At 42.4% G+C, this 22,303-nt stretch overlaps 1 protein-coding gene across 5 annotated transcripts in view; it reads right to left on the bottom strand.

Annotated features, from left to right (window-relative positions):
• Nucleotides 1–22,303, bottom strand: part of GPM6B (glycoprotein M6B) — a 178,272-nt gene that overhangs the window by 7,327 nt on the left and 148,642 nt on the right. For all 5 annotated transcript variants that reach the window (XM_075336556.1, XM_075336553.1, XM_075336555.1 and 2 more), the window contains 3 exons: nucleotides 5,563–5,749; nucleotides 1,583–1,739; nucleotides 822–993 (listed from right to left, as the gene is read on the bottom strand). In XM_075336556.1, the coding sequence (XP_075192671.1) occupies nucleotides 822–993; nucleotides 1,583–1,739; nucleotides 5,563–5,749 (516 nt within the window). The remainder of the gene's footprint in view (nucleotides 1–821; nucleotides 994–1,582; nucleotides 1,740–5,562; nucleotides 5,750–22,303) is intronic.

Raw genomic sequence — 22,303 nt, 5'->3', positions numbered from 1 at the left:
TTTCAACCTAGTCAGGCAAGACTTGCTAAAAAGGGACAATATTAACTTTTAGGATTACTACTCGCAATAGATGGCCCTTGAGTTATTGTCCTCTTCCTGTATGAAAAGGATATATCCATATTTCATCTGTTTTAGATGTACCAGTTCTCTGAATGCAGATTCCGTATAACCCCACCCACATGTGGCAGCAGGTTGACTAGTCCTCTAGTAATAGGCTCCTGCTGATAAAAGTGACTTATTTTCTAAACTACAGCAAGTAGCCCAGTAAGTGGTATATTGCTGGAGTAAAGGCCCCAACGAGATCATTGCTGAGTCACTGACGCAGCAACGGTCTCGCCAGCTCTCTCGTTATGTGTGACACCTACCAGCGATCAGGCCCCTGCTGTGAGATCGCTAGTCGTTGCAGAATGGTTTGGACCATTTTCTTCAAAGGCGATGCTGGGCAGGACACATCGCTGTGTTTGACGCTGTGTGACAGGGTCCCACTGACCGCCGAGATCATTATACAGGTCGCTACTGCGACCTGTATCGTTACTGCATCGCTGGTAAGGCCTGACTGTGACATGTCACCAGAAACCTACCAACGATTTTTATCAGGACGTATCGTTGTCGGGATCGCTGGCAAGTTATGTGTGACTGGGCCTTAAGGGTCTTGGTCACATAATCTGAGAAGAGCATGATGTAGAGATAATATTAAAGGGAATCTGTCACCATATTAAGGCTAAAGAAGAACAGACTCCGCTTGTTCAGTTTAAACACAGGACTGCGAAAATAATTTTTCCACAGACCCTAAAAGGAAGTTAAAATGAAAGCTGACATACCATACTGCCGGATGTCCACACATATCTGTTCCGCGGTTGTAGTATAATTTACAGGCAGCCCTTTGAGAACTTCACAAGATGACCAGATGTTGTAAAACATGAAAACAGGAACTGCAGAAAAGCCGAACACGCCAAGCCAGGCCACTCCCAAGATGTAGGTAAGAAACACAAACTGACGGGAAAAGAAGTGAAGAACATAAGCCAATATGCTGATTTATACATTCAAATTTGGGTCGATTTCCTATCATTTTAGCCTTTTTGATGGATTTATTGGCTCTATTCATACTAGTGTGACTGTTAGCTATGAAAGATCTGTTGTAAGACATCCATACAATGACTGGCAGATCTCACTGACTAGTAATGAGGCTTCATCATTGTTTCTGTCGAAAGTCATGGAAATGGTGTGGAAGGCTCATTGCATACCTATAAGAGTGCATAAATAATGATATAAAATAATAAAAAAGTGGTCTATGTATTTGTTCATGCTTTCCCAAAGAAATATTACATAAAATAAAAGGGTAATAATATAAACTAATCAGGAATATTCAGCATAACCCAAGACCATCTGTGTGTGCTTCCACTGGCACAACCAGTCATTACAACTTTGGGTTAGAATTCCTGTGGACCAATGGTCTTTACCTAAATGACTTCCCTCATCATCAATAACTACCGTATGAACAAATTAAGAAAGAAAAAAGCTCAGTCCAATTCACATCACGTTTACCGTGAAGCAATATTCTATATATCCTATATATCCTCACCATTCCGCTGATGCATCGTCCACAAGCCGTGGTTTTAAATTCACTGTGCATTTCCTTAACGGCGCTGGTGGTGTAGAAACCCTCTGCCAGCAGAATGATTCCATACAGGAAAAAGAAGGAAGCAATTCCATAGATCACATACTGCATTAACTGGATTCTGGAAAACAGTAACACATACACATTTCATGTCGCGCTACAATAGGTAGGAAATACAATTTCATTGTGCTATCATTTTAATAAGGATGAGGCCACATGACATTTAGGTGTACAAAAACCTGCTGCCGAGCACATTATGATGAGATCTTAACGTAGTGGAGATAGGAATTCAACTGCAATTAGTTCTCGGTGATAACCTTGAGAGGGACAATTTTAGGCAACAAATGATTAAGTAGTAAATGATCTCTGTCGACCCTTCCATACACATTTTAGCCCATCACGGCTGTTAAAGCCTTTGAAACTGGCTATAATCAATGACAAAAGGATGAAGCATGAACAATCTTAATGGATAAATTCTAGGAATGTCTATCATCTTTCATGGACTTGTGATAAGCTTAAACATCAACTTAACATATGACTATCTTTCATTATTCGGCTAATTTAATCATTTATTGTAGATTTCACACATTTGTACATTGGTTGACATTTGCCATTTTGGTCAACTTTAGACTTATGCATTTAGCTCCTAAGGCTACATGCGTACGCTGCAGTTTTTTCTGCTCACAAACTGCAACCAAAACTGCACGTTGTCGGAGAGCCTGGTAATGTAAAAAAATGCTTGTAATGTAGGTGCGTTTTTGATGCGTATATGTGACAGATGTTGACAAAAACGCTAGAAGAATGAACACGCTGCAGCGTGCGCATGTAGCCTTACAGTAGACCGTCACAGAATCTAAGCATATTATTCAGCTCAGGTTCTACAGTGACAGAAACATAAAGCTAAGCTTGTATCTGATACTCTATGCGAGTCCATAGATAGTAAGCATGTTTAATAAACTTCCACCCTCCAAAGTCTGGTATACATCAAATGGAAATCAATGAACCTGTCTACTGTGACGCTTTCTGTGAGCAATGCCTTCTGTAATGTTCACAATGACAGGACTGAGATATTACAGGTATAACTGTTGTACAGATGTAATGGAACAGATCTGTGGAAGGGACCTGTAACATTCATTGTAAAGACAAAATTGTGACAGACAATCATTACCATTACCTTAAAAACTGAAGACACTGTCTCATGCAGTCATGGAATTTTTAAAAAAGATTAAAAAACACTGGTACAAAATCGGCTGCACTGAAGGAAGATTTCTCTCTTAATGGCATGCTCTTCCCATAAGAGTGTACCACCCCGGGGCTCGGCCGGCTGCCGAGCCGCTCGGATCCGTGCTCGTCGGTGGGTGGCTCGAGCTCCTCACGGACCCGGGGGTCACATCGCTCTGAAAGGGGGGGCTTGGTGCTACACGTAGGGACTTGGGTGGGGAGGTCCACGGCCGGAGCCGCAGTTGTTTGTAGGGGATTTGAGTTTGTGACGCCACCCACGGGTTGTGAATGGATGGACACCACCGCTGCCGTTGATTTGGCTCCCGGGGACGGTGTTGCGCAGCTTGGTGTTGACCCCTCCGTGGGTAGGGGGAGGGATGGTCCCGGGGGCCCAAGGGAGGTGCTGAGGCGGGGGAATGGATGGTGCTGGCGTGTCTGTGCGGTGCGTGGCCCGAAGGCACTGCTGTACTTACTATTACAAACATGCTGGAGTCTCTGGTAAACCAAACAAGATGGTGAATGGTGCCCGCAGCCGACTGCGCTTTTCCCCTTTTCAGGTTGGTGGTTTCCGCCTTTCTCCTGCACCTCACTTGTGTAGAAATGACGACTCCTATGCCTGAGCAACGGTAGTCCGCTCCCCAGCCTGGTGTGTGCCGGGAGAGCCCTTTTTGCCCGCAGACGCTGGCCCGTCGGGTCTCTATGCCTGGGCGGTGGCTTTACTCTAATGGTTGGACTGTTGTCTTCAGTCGGGTCTTAGGTGGGAAAGGGCCTAAAGTCCAGTCCTCAATCAGTTGCTTTGACTCAGCCCAGTTGTTTTTGGGCCTCGTACTGGGTCTGAGTACCCCTCCTGGTGCTCCGGTTTCCAATCGGTTCCCCGGTTCGGTACCGGCGGGCCACCGCCCGTCCCCGGTCCCTACGGTTCCACCGGCTGCAATCCCAGCTCCTGCAGGCGGCCAACACAGTCTGCCTCCTTGCCAGAGGTGACTGGGCTCCAATCCAGACACCTGTTGTAGACTATGGCAGACCTGGACACCGGTCTGCCCTTGAACTTCACTCCACTTCACTGTCAAAGCTCATCTACTATTTTTCCCGCCTCGGGGCCTGTGAACTCCTCGATGGGCGGAGCCAACCGCCTGGCTCGCCCCCTGGTGTGAACATCAAACCCAGAGGGAGGTGACAAGGGTTTTGTAGTTTGGCTGCTGTCACCTTATTAAGGGGGGGGAGGTGTTTGTGTAAGGGCCTACCTGTGACAACCTGGCTAGTCCAGGGCGTCACAAGCGCACCATGCATCGCTCAGGGTGCATTAGGCAGATAAATACTGCAACTTGGGCAGATAAATACTGCTGCCCCACACATGGTTTACATAAATTGCATTGTGTGATGCTTTTTTGGGTGTAGCGATAACTTCCGGAGAAGCACATGCTTTTATGCAAGAAATCTTCCAGAAACACAGCCTGTGTGTTTTTTTTTGTTTTTTTTTAATCTTTTGGACTATTTAATTGGGGGTTTTCCCAAGCCACGCGGCAACAGGTGGAACATTTAATAGGGGCACTGACCATCCCCTAGGTGAGCAATACTTTTTTTTTTTTCGTCCTCTTTAAAAATAGGGTCACCCTATTAATGTGCACTTTCCCCGCAGATTATTCAACAAATGCCAGGGCATTTTGTCATTCATACTGTATGTCTGAAGAGGAAAAAAAAAAAAAAGAAAAGTCGATGGACATATATTAAACATAATATATGCTCCACAGGCGGGGGCCGGCGCGGCTCCACAGGCGGGGGTTGGCGCGGCTCCACAGGCGGGGGTTGGCGCGGCTCCACAGGCGGGGGCCGGCAGCTCCTGTCTGAGCATGCACATAGCCTGGAGTACAGATTAAATAAAAAGCATTTGCTTCATAGCCAATGATTTCTATTGAATTTGAACACCAGGCTGTGTGTGCAGACCGGAGCGGTGTTCTCCTGTCTTCCGAGCTGCACACCGCTTTGTGAACTACTCTGTGATCATAGTTGATCTTTTTCGTTTCTACGGAGCTAAGCACTTTTGGGAGGATACTTTCTAACTGCCTTGCTATTCCACCGTGTGACAATCTCTCTAGGCACAGAATGGTCATAGACCACTCCTGGCATTGCTTCTGCTGCTTGATATGATGTCAAGTCAACAGAGCAGTTCCTTCTCTTCTGCTCTGCCGATGCAATCTTGATTGAAAGCTGACTCTCCACTGTATTAAGCCGAGAGAGCTCGCCGCACTGCAGAACAGAACGGCAGTTAGTAGCTACCTGCTGATAAGTACCTAGCCCCATAAAGATTAAAAAAAAAAAATAATTAAGTCCTGGATAACCTCTTTAAATATCTGCACCCAATGGGACTGAATTACGACTTCCCACCACTGACCCTGTTTGCACAAGAGGCCCAAAAATATCTGTATGAAATCCTTTATGTGGTATTTAGTGTTGCAATGGTAAAGATTGCTGGATTGACATTTACATGATTATCAAATGTGGCAAATATGATGCAATAATTTAGATGATTGCGAATACATTCTACTCATCTGTATGGGGCAGTGAACGCATCAAGTGTATTTATTTCTGCAGATAAATGTAACAGTCGCAAACACTTCTTCCAACAAATCAATCGTTTGGAATAACAAATATTTTCCCATTTGTTAGCCTGTGGTGTAAGGACTTAACCACTGTAATATTGGGCCTTTGGTGTAGATACTCACACTTCAGTAAGAAGAGCGTGGTCGCTGGCATTCGAGGAGAAGTGCTGCTCAAGGATGGTCACTGTTCCAGTGAGGGCCACATGACCACAGCCACAGAAGAGGGCCACTCCAGAAAAGCATAGGATGGTCGCCACCAGAGAAGCATATGGAACTCCTCCCAAGCACTTAATGCAGCATTCAAAGCAACCTGTACATGGAGAGAGGCAGACGTCAGTAAAGCAGGGACTACTTCACACAAGTGCATACAGCAGCCATTGTTACAAGCTGTGCTGCAGCTGCAAGTAGTCCGCAAGAAACTGGGTCATAATGACAAAGGCTGCAATGTAGGGAGAAAGTAAAAAAAAAACAAAAAACAATTAAAATTACAAACTCCAACAAGACGACACTATATACACTGGACAGTACACACTTAATCAGGTCATCCACATGTTTAAATTGCCTTTTTGTGTTTATGGAAAGCAGTTGAAGGCAGTTTCATTTCCCACCACATAAATCTAGCAAGATGTGCTCATGGCTTGATCAGCACAAAATCATTCATTATACAAGAGGTGATGGCAGACAAAGCAAAACAAGGTGGCAGAACACTGTGTGCGCCTGACATTAATATTCTGCCTGGCGGGCTCATGAGATTAACTTCCAGAACTCAATATTCTTCTGGGATATTCACACTGCAAATCTGGCAGTCTTAAATAAATGTGTTAAAACAATGCATTCAGAAATATATGAGTGAACAAAAGGGTAACAATGTTTTGAACTTTTTGAACTTTTGACTTTCAAGCTCAATATCTCACGATCCACTACAGTTTGAGAGTGAGACTACCTTCATTTTATAGACAATCATCTTGGCTATATCATACATAAACTTGACCTGCAACTATCCAGCATTGTTACGGTTTAGCTCCAGGTGGTGGGAAAATCTTTTTCTTCCTGTATACTACAAAATACAACCAGTTCTCACATTCCGTAATAGCTCAGTGTGTTATTAGGTTGATTCTCAAGAGAAAGCTCAATGGTGTGAATCAAGGAGCAGCGATGAAGAAGATTTCTCAAAACAAAAGAGAAACTGCATCATCCAGTTAATCAATAGCAGTCTCTCGGCCCCAAAAAATTGCTAAACTGCATCATGCGAGTGCCATGACAGTTGGAAGAATAAATAATGAAGTCTTGTCCATCCATTCAAAAGTCGAGAGGTGACCATGCAGGCAAAATATCACTCAGCAAGTTGACTCATCGCAAGGTCTATGAGTTCTGGTGCTACAAACTGCAGTGGAGGTGGCTTGCATGCTTCGTAATAGTGAAATCACAGATGTCCAAGCAAGTACAGTGTGCCACGCGTTACACAAGTTTGGCATGATGACCTGAAAAAAGGTTACTATGGCTTGAATGCAATATCATAAGAAGCATCGACATAAATTTGCAAAAAAAGTCTGAAAAGTGGACACTAAAAGATTGGCAATGGAGGAAGTCTGATGATATGGGGGAGTTTCACAGCCAAATGTGTTTGAGACTTGACCAGGATCAATGGTAGTCTCAATGTTGAGCTCTATGGTAGTACCCTACAATAAGAGTTACATCATACACTTGAGTACTATAGAAGAAAAAAATCCAGCACTCGTGTCCAAGAAATGTATAAAATCTTCCTTTTTTATTCAATATTCATAATAAAATGGAAATGAATCATATCCACAGAGTATAAAAAATCCCCATAAAGATGAGATGAGATGACAGGGGGGTACGCGTTTCGAGCTACATGCTCTTAATCTCAATCCAGTGGATTGAGATCAAGAGCATGTAGCTCGAAATGCGTACCCCCCTGTCATCTCATCTCATCTTTATGGGGATTTTTTATACTCTGTGGATATGATTCATTTCCATTTTATTATGAATATTGAATAAAAAAGCAAGATTTTATACATTTCTTGGACACGAGTGCTGGATTTTTTTCTTCTTGGAGTTCTCAGCCGGGCCGGCTTCACCGTGCACCTGTCCTCCATTGGAGTCTCCATGATATCTGGGTGAGCTGATTCTACCTTTTTTGTTTACTTGAGTACTATAGGTATGACAGTGTTCCAGCAGGTCAACGATCTGAAGAATAGGTCAAGACTGGGAAATAAATTGTTCAATGACAATTAAGTGGAGGTGCTGGATTGGCAGCCATAGTCCCCAGATCTCAACCCAATCGAAGACTTATGGGAAGAGTTGAAGAAAAAGCTGTATACATACCCAAGGAAGTCGCCCAGTATGCACCAACATTGGGAGAGTTTAGAAGAGATATGATCAGATTTTGGTCGAGACATGCTTGAATCTTATTGATTATTGAATGTTCTCAGTGAGAGGAACAAAATTATAATCTTGTGATACCTTTTAATGGCTAACTAAAATAAAATAAAGTGATGTTACAAAGCAAGCTTTCGAAACATCTCAGGTCCCTTCATCAGGCATGGTATGATAAAATATCTGAAGAAACAAATATATGCACAGAGTTTAGAAGAGGTCACTGTCCAGTTGTGCCAGTTTCTTCAATCTTATTGATAGCATGCCCAGAAGGATGCAGGCAGTGTTGAAGTTGAAAGCCAAAAGGTGGATTTACAAAAAAAAAAACAAAAAAAATAAAAATTTAAATTTAGATTTTTAGGCGAAAATCAGTAGCAATGCAGTGACATGACAAGAATCTGCGTAACTAATTACTGTATGTGCTAAATTGTTGCAAATCAAATTTCTGTACTAGACAGCCAAGATGATTGCCTGTAAAATGATGGTAGTCTCATGTTCAAAGCTGTAGTGAATGGTGAAAAATGGAAGCTGAAAGTCAAAAGTTTAAAACATTGTTACCCTTTCGCTTGTCAGTGTATCCAAATAACAGCTCTTGGAGCAAACCCTAATTACCTTGAAGTGGAAAATGCTTTAATATCTAATGTAAAACTTTGCAATACAATGATTTCCCTTTAAGTCATCTTCACCAATTACAAATCATATTAGAATATATTATACGGGGACATAGAATGCTGCTGCTAGGGATGTATTTATTATGTTGGCAACTACAGCATGGGGGTAAAGTAAGCAATATGCTCTAATTTAATGTAAACCATTATTCTGTTTGTAGTATTACAATCTGGTAAATTAAAAGCTTCACATTATACGCTTATAAAAGAATATTCAATGATTTATAAGTCAGTAACACCAATGGATGGTAGTAATGCTGTTTCAGGGTTGAGGGGAGACCTTTTACTAACTTGGACATACTTTTAGAGGGACGTGAGCAACAAAAATTGCCTATTGTTTAAAATAGTTTTTTCTGTCAAAATATATTTTTTGGGGGTAATTTTTTTCTTCAAATCTCAATCTGTTGAAAATAAAATATATAAATCTTACAACAGTCACACTGAGCACTTCCTATTGTTTCAGGAAATAACACATACAAAAGCCACAATGGTTGAATACCAACGCTATCTTTTGTATAGACGCATCTAATGAGCGTGTGTAAAGGCCATTGTTAATTGGGCGGAAGCAGGGTCAGCTGAGATATCGGCATTAATGAATGGTGGATCCTGTGTTGTCACCTGTGCTTAGAAATGTTACCTGCCATTGATAATAATGCGCTTACTGAAAACTGAAGAGTTTTCAGTAAGCGCATTATTATCAATGGCAGGTAACATTTCTAAGCACAGGTGACAACACAGGATCCACCATCCATAAATGCCGATATCTCAGCTGACCCTGCTTCCGCCCAATTAAGGAACAAAGGAATGAAAGGACAAGAAATACAAGTTTTAAAAAGCCCCAGTGGAAATATCAAAATTGCAAGTCTACCCATTTATTTAAAGGATCATAAAATAAAAAAAAAAACAAAAACCTGTCAAAATATGAAGAAAAAAAGGGGGGGGGCAGGAATAGGTAGCAAGACCAGACCCACATATTCCCTTCCTGTTGCATATGTCAATCAAATAGCAGTTAACTGCTGGAACTTTACTTGCACATATTTCTGAAATAAAACTTCCAGCCTCTGAATAAAAGGTATGCTTACATTCAGAATCCTACTGGCATTATAGCACTGGCTTTACTTTATATATGAAAATCCCGATGGTTGGTTCCCTTTAAGACTTTGGAGTTAAAGAAGGTGAAGGAATGATCAATGCCGTTTTGAACTCACGAGTCTTTAACGTTGATTAAAAACAGGCACTAAATAGAATGACATGAGCATGCAGAAGCACTATGTATACACCATTGTTTATTTTCAAGGACAGTCTGTAAAAATTAGATCAATAGAGACCTGTCTATAATGTCCATTAAGCTCTAAAGATTGACAGCGTACACAAGCGTTACTGACCTGGTTTTCCATTACCATTCATGCAACAACAGCAACAAAAAAGTCATCCAATTCAATTATATATACACTTTGTTCCAGAATTATATATGGCTTATGGAATAATGTTAACCACTGCCACAATGAATAAATCACAACATTCTGTACATTTTTGGAATGTTCTACTGATTAATAACTGGTCTAGAACAGAGGAGAAAGGGGATGTTACTCTTTAGAACTAATAATCTGCTAGAAAGTGAACCAAAGGATTAGCACAGTTTATAAACAACATAAACTGATGCATAACAAAATAAATCACCAGAATAATGCTTTGTGTACAAAGTTATTTAGGAAAAGCTCCGATAGTAACCGGATACAATTAACAGGACTAAGCAGCTGCAATTATCATCCTATATCCACAGCCCTACAATCGAGGCTTCTATACATCCACCACATGATGGGATACGCGAACTTCAACAGCTGAAAAGTGTCTGTCCCTGTACGGGTAAGACGGGTCATGTAAATATCAGTTAGCTAAAGCAAATATTTTACCATGGGAAGCATTTGAGAGCCAATGGTAGGAGAGATGTCCCCTCCAGTTGTCACAGAGTTCAGTCTCATGCACTCTACGGAGACTTTACTATTGTCCAAACAATCACTTAACAGTGCAGCCTAATACAAGGCATATGTTGCTCAAGGATTCTACTGTCATGGTGGCGATAACTACTGGGAAATAGACAACTGTTCCTCCAGCGTTACCCAGCTGTTTAACCATCAGGAAAAGAAGTTGTGGCTCTTCTGCACGAAGAAAATAGTGACCAGTTAAGCTGGTGTCACACATAACGACGACGACAACGACGTCGCTGCTACGTCACCATTTTCTGTGACGTTGCAGCGACGTCCCGTCGCTGTCGCTGTGTGTGACATCCAGCAACGACCTGGCCCCTGCTGTGAGGTCGCCGGTCGTTGCTGAATGTCCAGCTTCATTTTTTGGTCGTCACTCTCCCGCTGTGACACACACATCGCTGTGTGTGACAGCGAGAGAGCGACGAAATGAAGCGATCAGGAGCCGGCACTGGCAGCTGCGGTAAGCTGTAACCAGCGTAAACATCGGGTAACCAAGGGAAGACCTTTCCCTGGTTACCCGATGTTTACGCTGGTTACCAGCCTCCGCTCTTGCTGCCAGTGCCGGCTCCTGCACTGTGACATGTGGCTGCAGTATGCATCGGGTAATTAACCCGATGCATACTGTAGCAAGGAGAGCAAGGAGCCAGCGCTAAGCAGTGCGCGCGGCTCTCTGCACTGTGACATGTAGCTGCAGCACACATCGGGTTAATTAACCCGATGTGTGCTGCAGGAGAGCAAGGAGCCAGCGCTAAGCGCGGCTCCCTGCTCTCTGAACTGTGACATGTAGCTGCAGCACACATCGGGTTAATTAACCCGATGTGTGCTGCAGGAGAGCAAGGAGCCAGCGCTAAGCGCGGCTCCCTGCTCTCTGAACATGTAGCACAGCGACCTTATGATCGCTGCTTCTGCTGTGTTTGACAGCTAAGCAGCGATCATAACAGCGACTTACAAGGTCGCTGTTACGTCACCGAAAATGGTGACGTAACAGCGACGTCGTTGTCGCTGTCGTTTAGTGTGACACCAGCTTTACTAAAGAAGTTAAGACAATTTTTAAAATGTGATATTTTTGCCATGACACCTTCGCAGAACACTTTGGGGGAAATTCACCCTATGTCTTGCACCCAGGATTTTGGCCCAGATTGCATTATTTTTAGTTTTATAAAGCATGTGTGCCATTTTTAAAAGCATTTTGGCTCAGTCCGTCATTTTTTTCTTACAAAAGACAAGAGGCGAGTCCCAGGCATTTTCATAGTTTTTGCCATATCTATGATACAGTATTTCAAAATGCTGCACATAATGTCGCAAATGCACTCTGCCCGGGGGCAGACACAACATTGGTGCAACCTGTGCAACCACACTCAGGGGTCCAAGAGGTAAGGGGGCCCATTTCTACCTCCAAAGCAGGTGGAAATGTGCATTATAAGCAGCTCTTTTGCTGTAAAGGGCCCATATACTGTTCCTGCACAGGGGCCGTCATCTGTCTGTGTCCGCCAGTGCTCTGCCCAGATGGGTGGCATAAAAGGCGAAAGATTAGTTCTCCAGGGAAGTCTTAAGCGGGCTTTACACGCAGCGATATCGCTATCGATATCGCTAGAGAGCGTACCCGGCCCCGTCGGTTGTGCATCACTGGCAAATCGCTGCCCATGGCGCACAACATCGCTTACATCCGTCACACATACTTACCTGCCTAGCGACATCGCTGTGGCCGGCGAACCGCCTCCTTTCTAAGGGGGTGGTTCGTGCGGCGTCACTAAGTGGCCGCCCAATAGAAGCGGAGGGGCGGAGATGAGCGAGCATACATACCGCCCACCACCTTCCTTCCTTATTGCGGGCGGCCGCAGGTAAGGTGATGTTCCTCGTTCCGGTGGTGTCACACGTAGCGATGTGTGCTGCCACAGGAACGATGAACAACCTGCGTCCTGCAACAGCAACGATAATTGGGAAAGGAACGACGTGTCAACGATTAGGTAATTTTGATCATTAACAGTCGTTCATGCGTTTCACACGCAATGACGTCGCTAACGAGGCCGGATGTACGTCACGAATTCCGTGACCCCAACGACATCTCGTTAACTATGTTGCGTGTAAAGCGGCCTTAACAACTAAAGAGGACCAAATTTATCACAGTACGAGACATACATTTGGCACAAAGAACGAACAAGAACTGACTTCAAACAGTCCTCTTATGGTAAAGGGATGTGTCATGTCATGCCTCTGTTATAGGTGCTAGTTCTGTGGGATTCTGTACAATCTAGTCTAACAGGGCGGCTGATAGCTGGTACCCTTATTGTTCCAGATGAATGACTAGTCTGCACTTGAGGAGTCACCTAATAAAGTCTATTGCTAGGAAGTGATGTGATCAGAGAGTGCCCACCTGCCTGTCCCATAAAGGTCGCAGCATAGAAACGTATCTGTTCTCCAGGAAATATAAAATAAATATAGACAAAGTAAATAAAAGGCAAGTGGCTAGAGACCATGCAAATGCTAAATGTTACCCATTAAGTTTTACTCACTTCAAAGATATTCTGCCTAGGGATCGCTAAACTCTGAGGAAAAGAAAGAAAAGTGGAGAAAAATGCTCAAGAAAGCAACAGCGTTGGCAGCCAATTCAGAATTGATATATACAGTCCTGGGCAAAGGGAGTAGAGGGGATTATGTTCTTTTTAAGACATTGCACAATGCAAGTTGTACTTTACCCTGACAGATTCTTTTTTTATTAATAATACATTTTTTATCTGGCAGCCAGAGTCATCTAGTCATCGTCAGCAAGACAAACGACGATGTGTCAAGAACTGGCTGGAAATAAGACTTTCCACTCTGAAGCTTCCAATATACTGCGTGTAATAATGTGGTTAATGTGGTGAGTGCAATCAGCCCAACTGTGTCACTTCGGTGACCAGACTTATTAGTGACCGTCTAGGAGGATGTGCACATCCTGACGAAATCCAGTGAAATTACTTTGTAATTAAAAAATAAACCGTATATTGAACCCAAGAATAAAATACTACAAATCACTGAGCTGCATCTAGGACTGATATAATCCATAGCTTACCACCACACATTAGGGGATTAACTGGTATGACTGGAAAGTTAGCGAGATGACAAAGAGACAAAGCGAGCAGCTAAGCTATTGGACAATCTAGAGACAGATGGGGTCAGTGCAGATTGTAAAAAGGGAATATCTTCCATGTGGTACTTCTCTATCCATGAACATTGTTTATTAGTGTACATACTATGAGGCAGTGACCAGTGTCCTATATGAAGGTCTGTATGTTTCCTTCAGAATGTGCTTGGAGACCTTGTGAGACCTGCTGGAGTGTGCTGTAGTCACAATCGCCAATCTGAGTGCAACACAAAATAAAAGAGCGTGAACTTTGTCAAGCTATTTGACCAAATACTTTGTTTAATGAAACCTGTTAGGGCTTTTATTTTTGGAGAGTTCTGTAGGTTTGGCAGTGGTACGGAACTCTCGCTCCAGTCCGGGTTTTGCAACAGGCTCATGTCAGGGGAATTCCATTTAATCCTGCAGAGCACAGCAGGGTGGGTCTCAGTTGGGATCTAGGCTGTGGGAGCAGTACATGCTGTGTGAGCTGGATGTGTGGAGCAAACACAGACCAGCATTGAGAAACCTGAACATTATAAAGCGGACCCCTGTACCCAAGATTCCTAGAAGAGTGCAGGAGGCAACCTGGACATTTTATTTATACTGCATTTACGTGGACTGTCTGCATTCCGGGTTTCCAGGTCTGCTGAAGCAGGGGCTGAGGACAGCAGGCCCCATGCAACCCAGGCCCGGTTGCAATGACTCATCATTCCGCCCTTGGCTACATCAGAGAATATTTCTTTGCAGGAAAAAAAAATTGATTGGACTACAAACGACTGAGGTAAAGTTATTTTCTCTGATGAAGCCCCCTTCAGACTATTTAGAAAATTACAAGAATTATTGTTCGAAGAAGAAAAAGTGAACATTATGATTAGTCCTGTCTCATTCCAACAGTAAAGCATTATGAGACCATTCATGTGTGGGGTTGCTTTTCATTCAAGTAAGTGGGATCACCCACAATTTTGCCTAAGAACTTTGCCATGAATAAGGAATGGTATCTGAACATCCTCTAAGAGCAACTTCTCCAAACGATCCAGGAGCAATTTGTGGATTAACAATTCTCCTTCCAGCATGATGGGGCACTTGTCACAAGGCAATAGTGATCACTGGCCTGATGAACAAAACATCGAAATTTGGGTTCATGGCCAGGAAACTTTCAAGTTCTCAATCCCATTGAAAGCCTGTAGTAAATCATCAAAAAGGTGGTAGACAAAAAGAAGAGCCATGATTACACAAGAATGCGATGTCATCTGTCAGAATTGGGCCCAGAAGGTGATATCCAGCATGGCAGGGCAAACTGCAGAAATCTTGAAAAAATAAACTAAAAACTGCAAATATTGGGACTTTGTGTTACCTTGATGTGTTTGTCAAAAAAAAAAGTGAACCCCCCCCGAAATGCTTATAATTTTACTTCAGTAAACATAGAAACATCCAACTCAAAAGACCAAAAAACCTGAAGCTGCAAAAAAAAGAATAAATTTGTGTCAACCACACAATATTCACTATGACTTGTTAATGGATCAATAATTATGGGATGGATTATTAACTACTTCTCATCAAAAAGATCAGGTTCACCTTACTCACGGCCACTTGCTACAATGAGCATGGAAGATCCATCCCTTCCCATTTATTATGTATTTAGCGCCATTAGTTCCACAGCGCTTTACAGACATCACCGTCCCCGATTGGGCTCGCAATCTTAATCCTTCAACCCTTTCCCTTACCAACTATTTGGAGAGGACACTTAACATTAAACTACATAAAAGGGACATACATTGGTGTTTTAAGAAATTTCATAAAGAAGTCTAAATTACATTTTTTTTGAGTAGAGCAACATTGGGACCATGTCTTTTACCGTAGCGAAAGTAGACACTTAACCCTGCGTGACTGGCCATAAACAGAGAAGTATATGGTTTACTGGCACAATCTGGATTAGAGTCCCAGACATATAACAAAGCCGGAATATTCAGAAGCCACAAGTTCACAATTCATGCATCACCGCAAGCATGGCTTATACGGCACTACAGCCTTCAAAAGCCCCAGATTACACAAATTGCCATTTGCTGATGCCCTCGCCTCTAATACAGCCATCTGGTGTCTAGCAAATGGTACAAATCTGTTTTCAGGACCGAGGTCTTAAATTGCATGGTTTTGCTGAATTATTCATTTTGCAGATTTTATGAAAATGCAGAATAGGTTTTTCTTTATTTGTAAAGGGAAATTCCATCTGACTAATATTTCATATTCAGTAAGTGGGTCACTGTACCATTCATTACCACTTTATAAAAAAATGCAGTGTTTCCAATGTGGATACACAGGACAATAGACGTCATTCTCTCTCTGGGCACACAATGTTAGCAGTTCATGGATGGAAACCTCTGACCTAATTGAATGAAAAAAGGAGGAGAGCCACTTAATAATAACTTATTTATATAGTGGCAACATATTCCGCAGTGTTGATCAGGAGGCCAAAGATGTACAAAATGACAAAAACAAAAGCTCAACAAGGCGACAAGTAGAGTTAGGACCCTTACAATCTAAGGCTATGTTCACATGTTGCGTTTTTTTTCTGCAGCCAAAACCGGCTGTCTTGGCAGTAAAAAATGTCTTTCAAAAAGCAGATTTTTTTGAGTTTTTTGGTGTGTCATATCTCTACCGTACAGGTTTAATAAACTTTATTTCACCGCAAAAAAAGCAATAATGCAATAGAAGCGGTTTTGCATTTTATCATTGGTTTCAATGATGAAGAAATGCTGCAAAAACGATGAAAGAATGGATGTGCAACTTATTTAAAAAACGCAGCAGTTTTACATTTTAGTCAGGAAAAAAAGCAAGAGTTTGCATGAGATTTCTGGAATCTCCTAGTCTTTGCTGATACTGTAAAAAGCTTTTAAATTTGCATAAAACCCATGGACAAATGCTGCAAAACATGCAGCAAAAAACACAATGTGGGAACATATGTACTGTGGCTTCAGCCTCTAGCCAAAGAGAAATGTTACAGATATCAAAATGAAACTAGTAGCGCTAATAGACATTTCTTTACATGTTCGATCATGGCCGAAAGTGTTGGTACCCTTGAAATAGTTCCAGAAAATGAAGTATTTCTCTCAAAAAATTACACATTTTGTTATACATGTTTATTTCCTTTGTGTATTGGAAGAACACAAAAAAAACCCAAAAGGCAAATTGGACAAAATTTCACACAATACCCTCAAAATGGGAAGGACAAAATTGTTGGTACCTTTCCAAAATTTGTGGGTAAACAATTTTATTTCAAGCATTTGATGGTTGTTCAACGTCACCTGTGGCAAGTAACAGGTGTGGGCAATATGAAAATCACACATGAAACCAGATAAAATCGGGAGAAGTTGTCTCGATCTTTGTGTGCCATACTGAGAACAGAAAGGGAAAAGAGAACTGACAACTTGAAACCTTGAGATTGTTGATATTTTTCAACAAATTTGGTTCTGAAATCCATCTCCAGAGATTCCTTTGTCCACAGTTCACATCATAGTCAAAAAGTTTACAACCCAGGGCGTTGTAGCAAATCTTCCTGGATGTGAATGGCAGAGAAAAACTGATGAAACCTTGCAACGCATATTAGCCTGGATGGTGGCTAAGCAGCCCCAATCAATCAAGTTCCAAATAAATTCAAGCTGTTCTGCAGGCCCAGGGTGCATCAGTGTCAGCGTGAACTATCCGTTGACATTTGAATAAAATAAAACGCTATGACTGGAGACCCTGGAGAACCCCACTGCTGACACAGACAAATCCTTCTGGAAAAGCATTTTGTGGACAGATAAGATCAAGATAAAGCTTTTTGTAAAAGCACATCCTTCTACTTTTGGGGGGGTGGGAAGAGGGGGGGGGGGACAATTAAGGGTGCCAACACTTTTGGCTATGACTGTATGTAAATCTATACATAAGAATGTAAATACACACACACGTGGCCTATAATGTTAAGTAAGAATTTCCACACAATTAACTGTGTGAATTATTTTTATGTAGTAAGGTGAAATATCTAATTTAAGAAGACTATCAACATGGCGCAATGACTGGTTTGTACACTAAAGGTAACCTGACAGCTGATGTATGCTGCCCATGGCTTGGTCAGCATGTATCAGCCACTGGTTGTATTATCCCAGCCAGGCACGTTTGACTTTAAAATGTGGCGATTCAAAAGGAAAACCGAGTCGCACCATAAACTAGTCAGACAGGCGGGACCCTGTGGCTTGTCCCTGCTCGCTGCCCCAGACTGACAGGTCTGTGCCTATATGTGCACGTAGACAAAGTCCTGTCAGTCCCAGTCAGCGGGCAGAGAGAAGCTTCCGGCGGGGTCCCACCTGTCTGATTAGTTTGCCGTGTAGCTTGGTCGCTGACATTTTTGACTTAAATGCCACAGCATTTCAGAGTCAAACATACCTTTTTGGGATAATACAGCCACAGTTTGGGCAGCATGTATCAGCTGTCAGGTTCCCTTTAGTATATACACCATTATTTTCTCCATGTTGACAGTCTTCATGAATTAAATATTTTACTTTACTACTCAAAGAATTCACTCTATTAGGGCTCATTCTGATGACCTCTCCATCTGTCATGGTCAGTTCCTGTTTTTTTTTTGTATATGTACTGACTAGACCATCTTTTCAATGTGTTTTGTGTAGGATCGGATGGAACACAAGCATTTCCATGTGCCATCAGTTTCTACAAAAAACACATCGTGTCCGTATGTCCATTCCGTTATTATGGAACATGTCCTATTCTGTTCCGCAATTGCGGACCGTAACTCGATACAAGTCAATCTGTCCGCATAATCCCCGGAAGCCACATGGAAGCATTTCCGTGTGGCTTCAGTCTATCGGTGCCACTGCAGTCTATGATCCACTCCCCGACAGCCCCGCAGCTGCTCGCACAGCAGTGTGATAGCATCTGCTCACACAGCAGTGTGTCAGCAGCTGCGGGGATGACAAGCGCAGACATCAGGAGGTTAGCCAAGTTCATTACCTGCGGAGATGAATTCCGCTGTACTCATGACGTCAGCGCTCGTCACTGAGTTCCATGCCCACAGCGATATCCCCTCAAGTCTCGCGAGCAGCCTGAGACTTACTAGCGGTGAGGTCACGGGCTCACGCGATACTTTGCGTGACAACACGGCGGTCATTGAACTCAGTGACTAGTGCTGATGTCACAATTTCAGCGACGTTCACCACCACAGGTAATGTATTTAGCTAACCTCATGATGTGGTGCTCGTCGTGCCCTGTGGTGACCTGGTCTAAACTAATGATGTTAGCTAAGGTCACTGCACTGCTCTCCCAGCCAATGGAGAACATTCTGGTCTTCATTGACTGGGACAGTGAGTATGGAACGTCTTGGGATCGTATTGGATTACACCAGACCCAGATTTGTTTTTTCTTTTCAATAAATTGGTGAAAGATGGAATGGAGTTGGGGAGGTTTTTTTTTTTCTTCAAATAAAAATTTGTCTTTTTTTTTTATTGACTGGGTTAGTGATGTCGGGTATCCGATAGATGCCGTGAGATCACAGAGGCCGTGACATTACACAAGCCAGGTGACATTACACAAGCCAGGTGACATTACACAGCTGGTATCAACCCCATATATTACCCAGTTTGCCACCGCACCAGGGCGACATGAGCTGGGGCGAAGCGCCAGGATTACGCATCTAATGGATGCGCAACTTCTGGGGCAGCAACAGCATGCTATTTTTAGGCTGGGGAGGGTCCAATAACCGTGGACCTCCCCAGTCTGAGAATACCAGACCACAGATGTCCGCTTTACCTTAGCTGGTGATCCAATTTTCTGGGGACCCCACGTATTTAGTTTTCAAATTATTTATTTAAATTTAAAATAACAGCGTGGAGTGGCCTCTGTTTTGGATTACCAGTCCAGTTGAAGCTGCCAGCTGCAGTCTGCCTACAAAAAATAAGGGCGGACCCCACGTTTTTTTAAATTATTTATTTTTTTGGCTAAGTACAAGGCTAAACACCCTTTAGTGTCCTATGGAAGGCATTAAAGGGTGCAAGATTACAAAATGCTGGGGAGTAGGACGTTATATATGACTTTCTTATCTATTATTTATCTATTTATTATCTATCCATCCATCTATTATCTATCCAGCTATTTTTCTAGCTTCTGACTGTATGTAACCCTCCTTCAGTTTTTTTTGCGGTCCTAAAAAAAAACAAACCAGAAGGCACACAGATCGTATATGGAACAGAACGGATGCCGATGTCACATGGATGCATCCATGGAAAAACAGGACCATTTTTTTGCGGCCCGCAAAAACGGGGCGTTCATGTGCATATAACCTTAAGGGTACGTCCACACGATCAGTGTTTGCAGCGTTTTGGAAGCAGCATGTTTTCGCTGCGTCCAAAATGCTGTGTTGTACAGTACAAGCACAGTTGGAAGGATTTCTAGAAATCCAATGCCCACTGTGCTTCTTTTCTACGCAGTGTAAACTGATACGCGGCACAGCTTTCAGAGCCACAGCATATCAATTTATTCTTAGGGAGATGCAAGTAATCCCAGTGGGAGAACAAAGCGAAAATTCGCTGTGATCAGAATTCTGATAGTGGGAATGAACGCCGTGCTACCTCGCGGAGAACACGAATGTCTCCGGAAGATGAAGGACACTGTCTAGAACGCGTCGTCTTACTAATTGTAAGAACGTACCCTTATTTTATTTAAAGCAGCATTTTTGTGTATTTTACCACTGGAGTGGCGCTCCTAATCCAAGTCCCTTAACTACTGTCTTATACTCAACCTCCGGCATCTTCACCTTCTATCGTCACAGCTCACATCAGTCTCAGGCAGTTGTGACTTTATGAATTGCTACAAAATGTCTTTGAAAACAAGTCAAAAGTCACCCATCAATGGAAGTCTATGAGAGTCTCATTCTTGCTCTCATAAACTTGCATTAAGAGCTTGTGCCCTCCGGCGTAAAGTTTGACTTTGGACACTCAGAAGTTGAGGTCAGAAGATGGCGCCATGGGACTGGGAAGACACCAATAAACGGTGAAAACACCAGAGAGTGAGTGTAAGATAAAGACAAGGACCATAGATTGAAAGCACCATTCCAGTGCTGGAAAAAAAAAAAAAAGAAAACAAAAAACAAAAGCTGGAGTGGTGCTTTAACACATTTGTGCAGGTCCAGCACACAGACATATCATGATCATTCACCTACCCTTTCACCACCTAATCCAATTACTGATCGATTTTCTATGATTCCCCAGATTGCCATCTGCTTTTACTTAGCAGTCACTTTGGATACAATTACCGCAAATGTACTGGCAAAAAAAAGCTACCTTAATTATTGCCCATGTATGAAAAGCGCTGTGGAATTAATAGCGCTATATAAATGAATAAAATTATTATTATTAATTATTATTGGTATTTCCATTAAAAATAAAATAAATTAGAAGCCATTGACCTCTTCACAATTTTTCTCATGTAAATGTATATACAGTTGAATTGATGAAATTCTTAATACTGGAATCCTCCACCCCCCAAAAAAGAGGTCATGTTGCATTTGACAGTCCAAATGTCAACCTTGCTCTTGCAGTTTTGCTCCCTTCAGAATATTGTTATAGACCCGAATTATGGACTGATTCAAAGATAAAGAAGCCTGAACTAAAACCAGGTGTTTGCACGGACGTTACTCATCACGATGCTGTTATGAAGTATACTCCAAGTTCCTGAAATATATAAAATTCCAACACTAAATCTTATGGGTTTGATATTATACAGAATGAAATCAAACCATCGCTATACTCCATGTCACCTAAGCCCCAGAACGCATTATACTAGGCCTCTCATCAGCTCAAAGCATCGTTCAGCATGTTGAATGTATACACAAGGCTAAATGCTCAAAATACGTCTCGTAGTAATATGGCAGGAAATCAAAAATACATCTTTCAGAGAGAGTCTCCCTATGGGATATGTAATCTTGCATTTCCTTGCTAAAAAGATTTGGTGCGACAGGATGGAATAATAAAAGCCAGGACACAACAGCTGTCCCTGGTGACTAGCACCATCTGGTAACCCCTTTCCAACCCCTCTTAAATGCACTACTCCTCTCTCCCGTACAGTGGTTTGTCAGCATAGTGCTGCTTAATACCCTGGTTTGTTCCACTCTGGGGAAAAATGATAATGACCCAGTTACACGCATCAAAAACAGATAAAAAAAACAAAAAAAAAAATCACACAACTATGCCAATAAAGCTCAAATGCAAGAATACCAAAATGGTGCCAATGAGGTCAACAGGTTTTGGATCTCAATTTGATGTCCGGACGAGTTCATCTGGAGATGAATATGCCCCATGTGGACAGAGATGCTATACGTATTAACTGTAAAGTTACATAGGCACTGAAGCATTTTCTTTTAATAATCTTATAAGAGTGGGGGGGAGAACATCGGATCATGAACTACTTTTGGCAAAACATATGTATATTATATGTTTTACATATTTTATTTTTCTATCACACTAAACCTAGCACAGGAGAAGGCATGCCACTGCTAGGAAAAACCACGGAGGCCAGAGCGTTTTTTCGTGGGCAGGAAAATTAAGCTTAAAGGCTTGTCCACTAATTTAACACTGATGGGCATATCCTTAGGATAGGTTGTCAATGTCTTATCGGACAGGGTCTGACACCCCCACATAACCAGCTGTCTTCAGTGCCGGCGG

The sequence above is a fragment of the Anomaloglossus baeobatrachus genome, chromosome 2 (genome assembly GCF_048569485.1).
Source record: "Anomaloglossus baeobatrachus isolate aAnoBae1 chromosome 2, aAnoBae1.hap1, whole genome shotgun sequence".
NCBI lineage: Eukaryota > Metazoa > Chordata > Amphibia > Anura > Aromobatidae > Anomaloglossus > Anomaloglossus baeobatrachus.
This window is presented reverse-complemented; position numbering and strand designations above follow the sequence as displayed.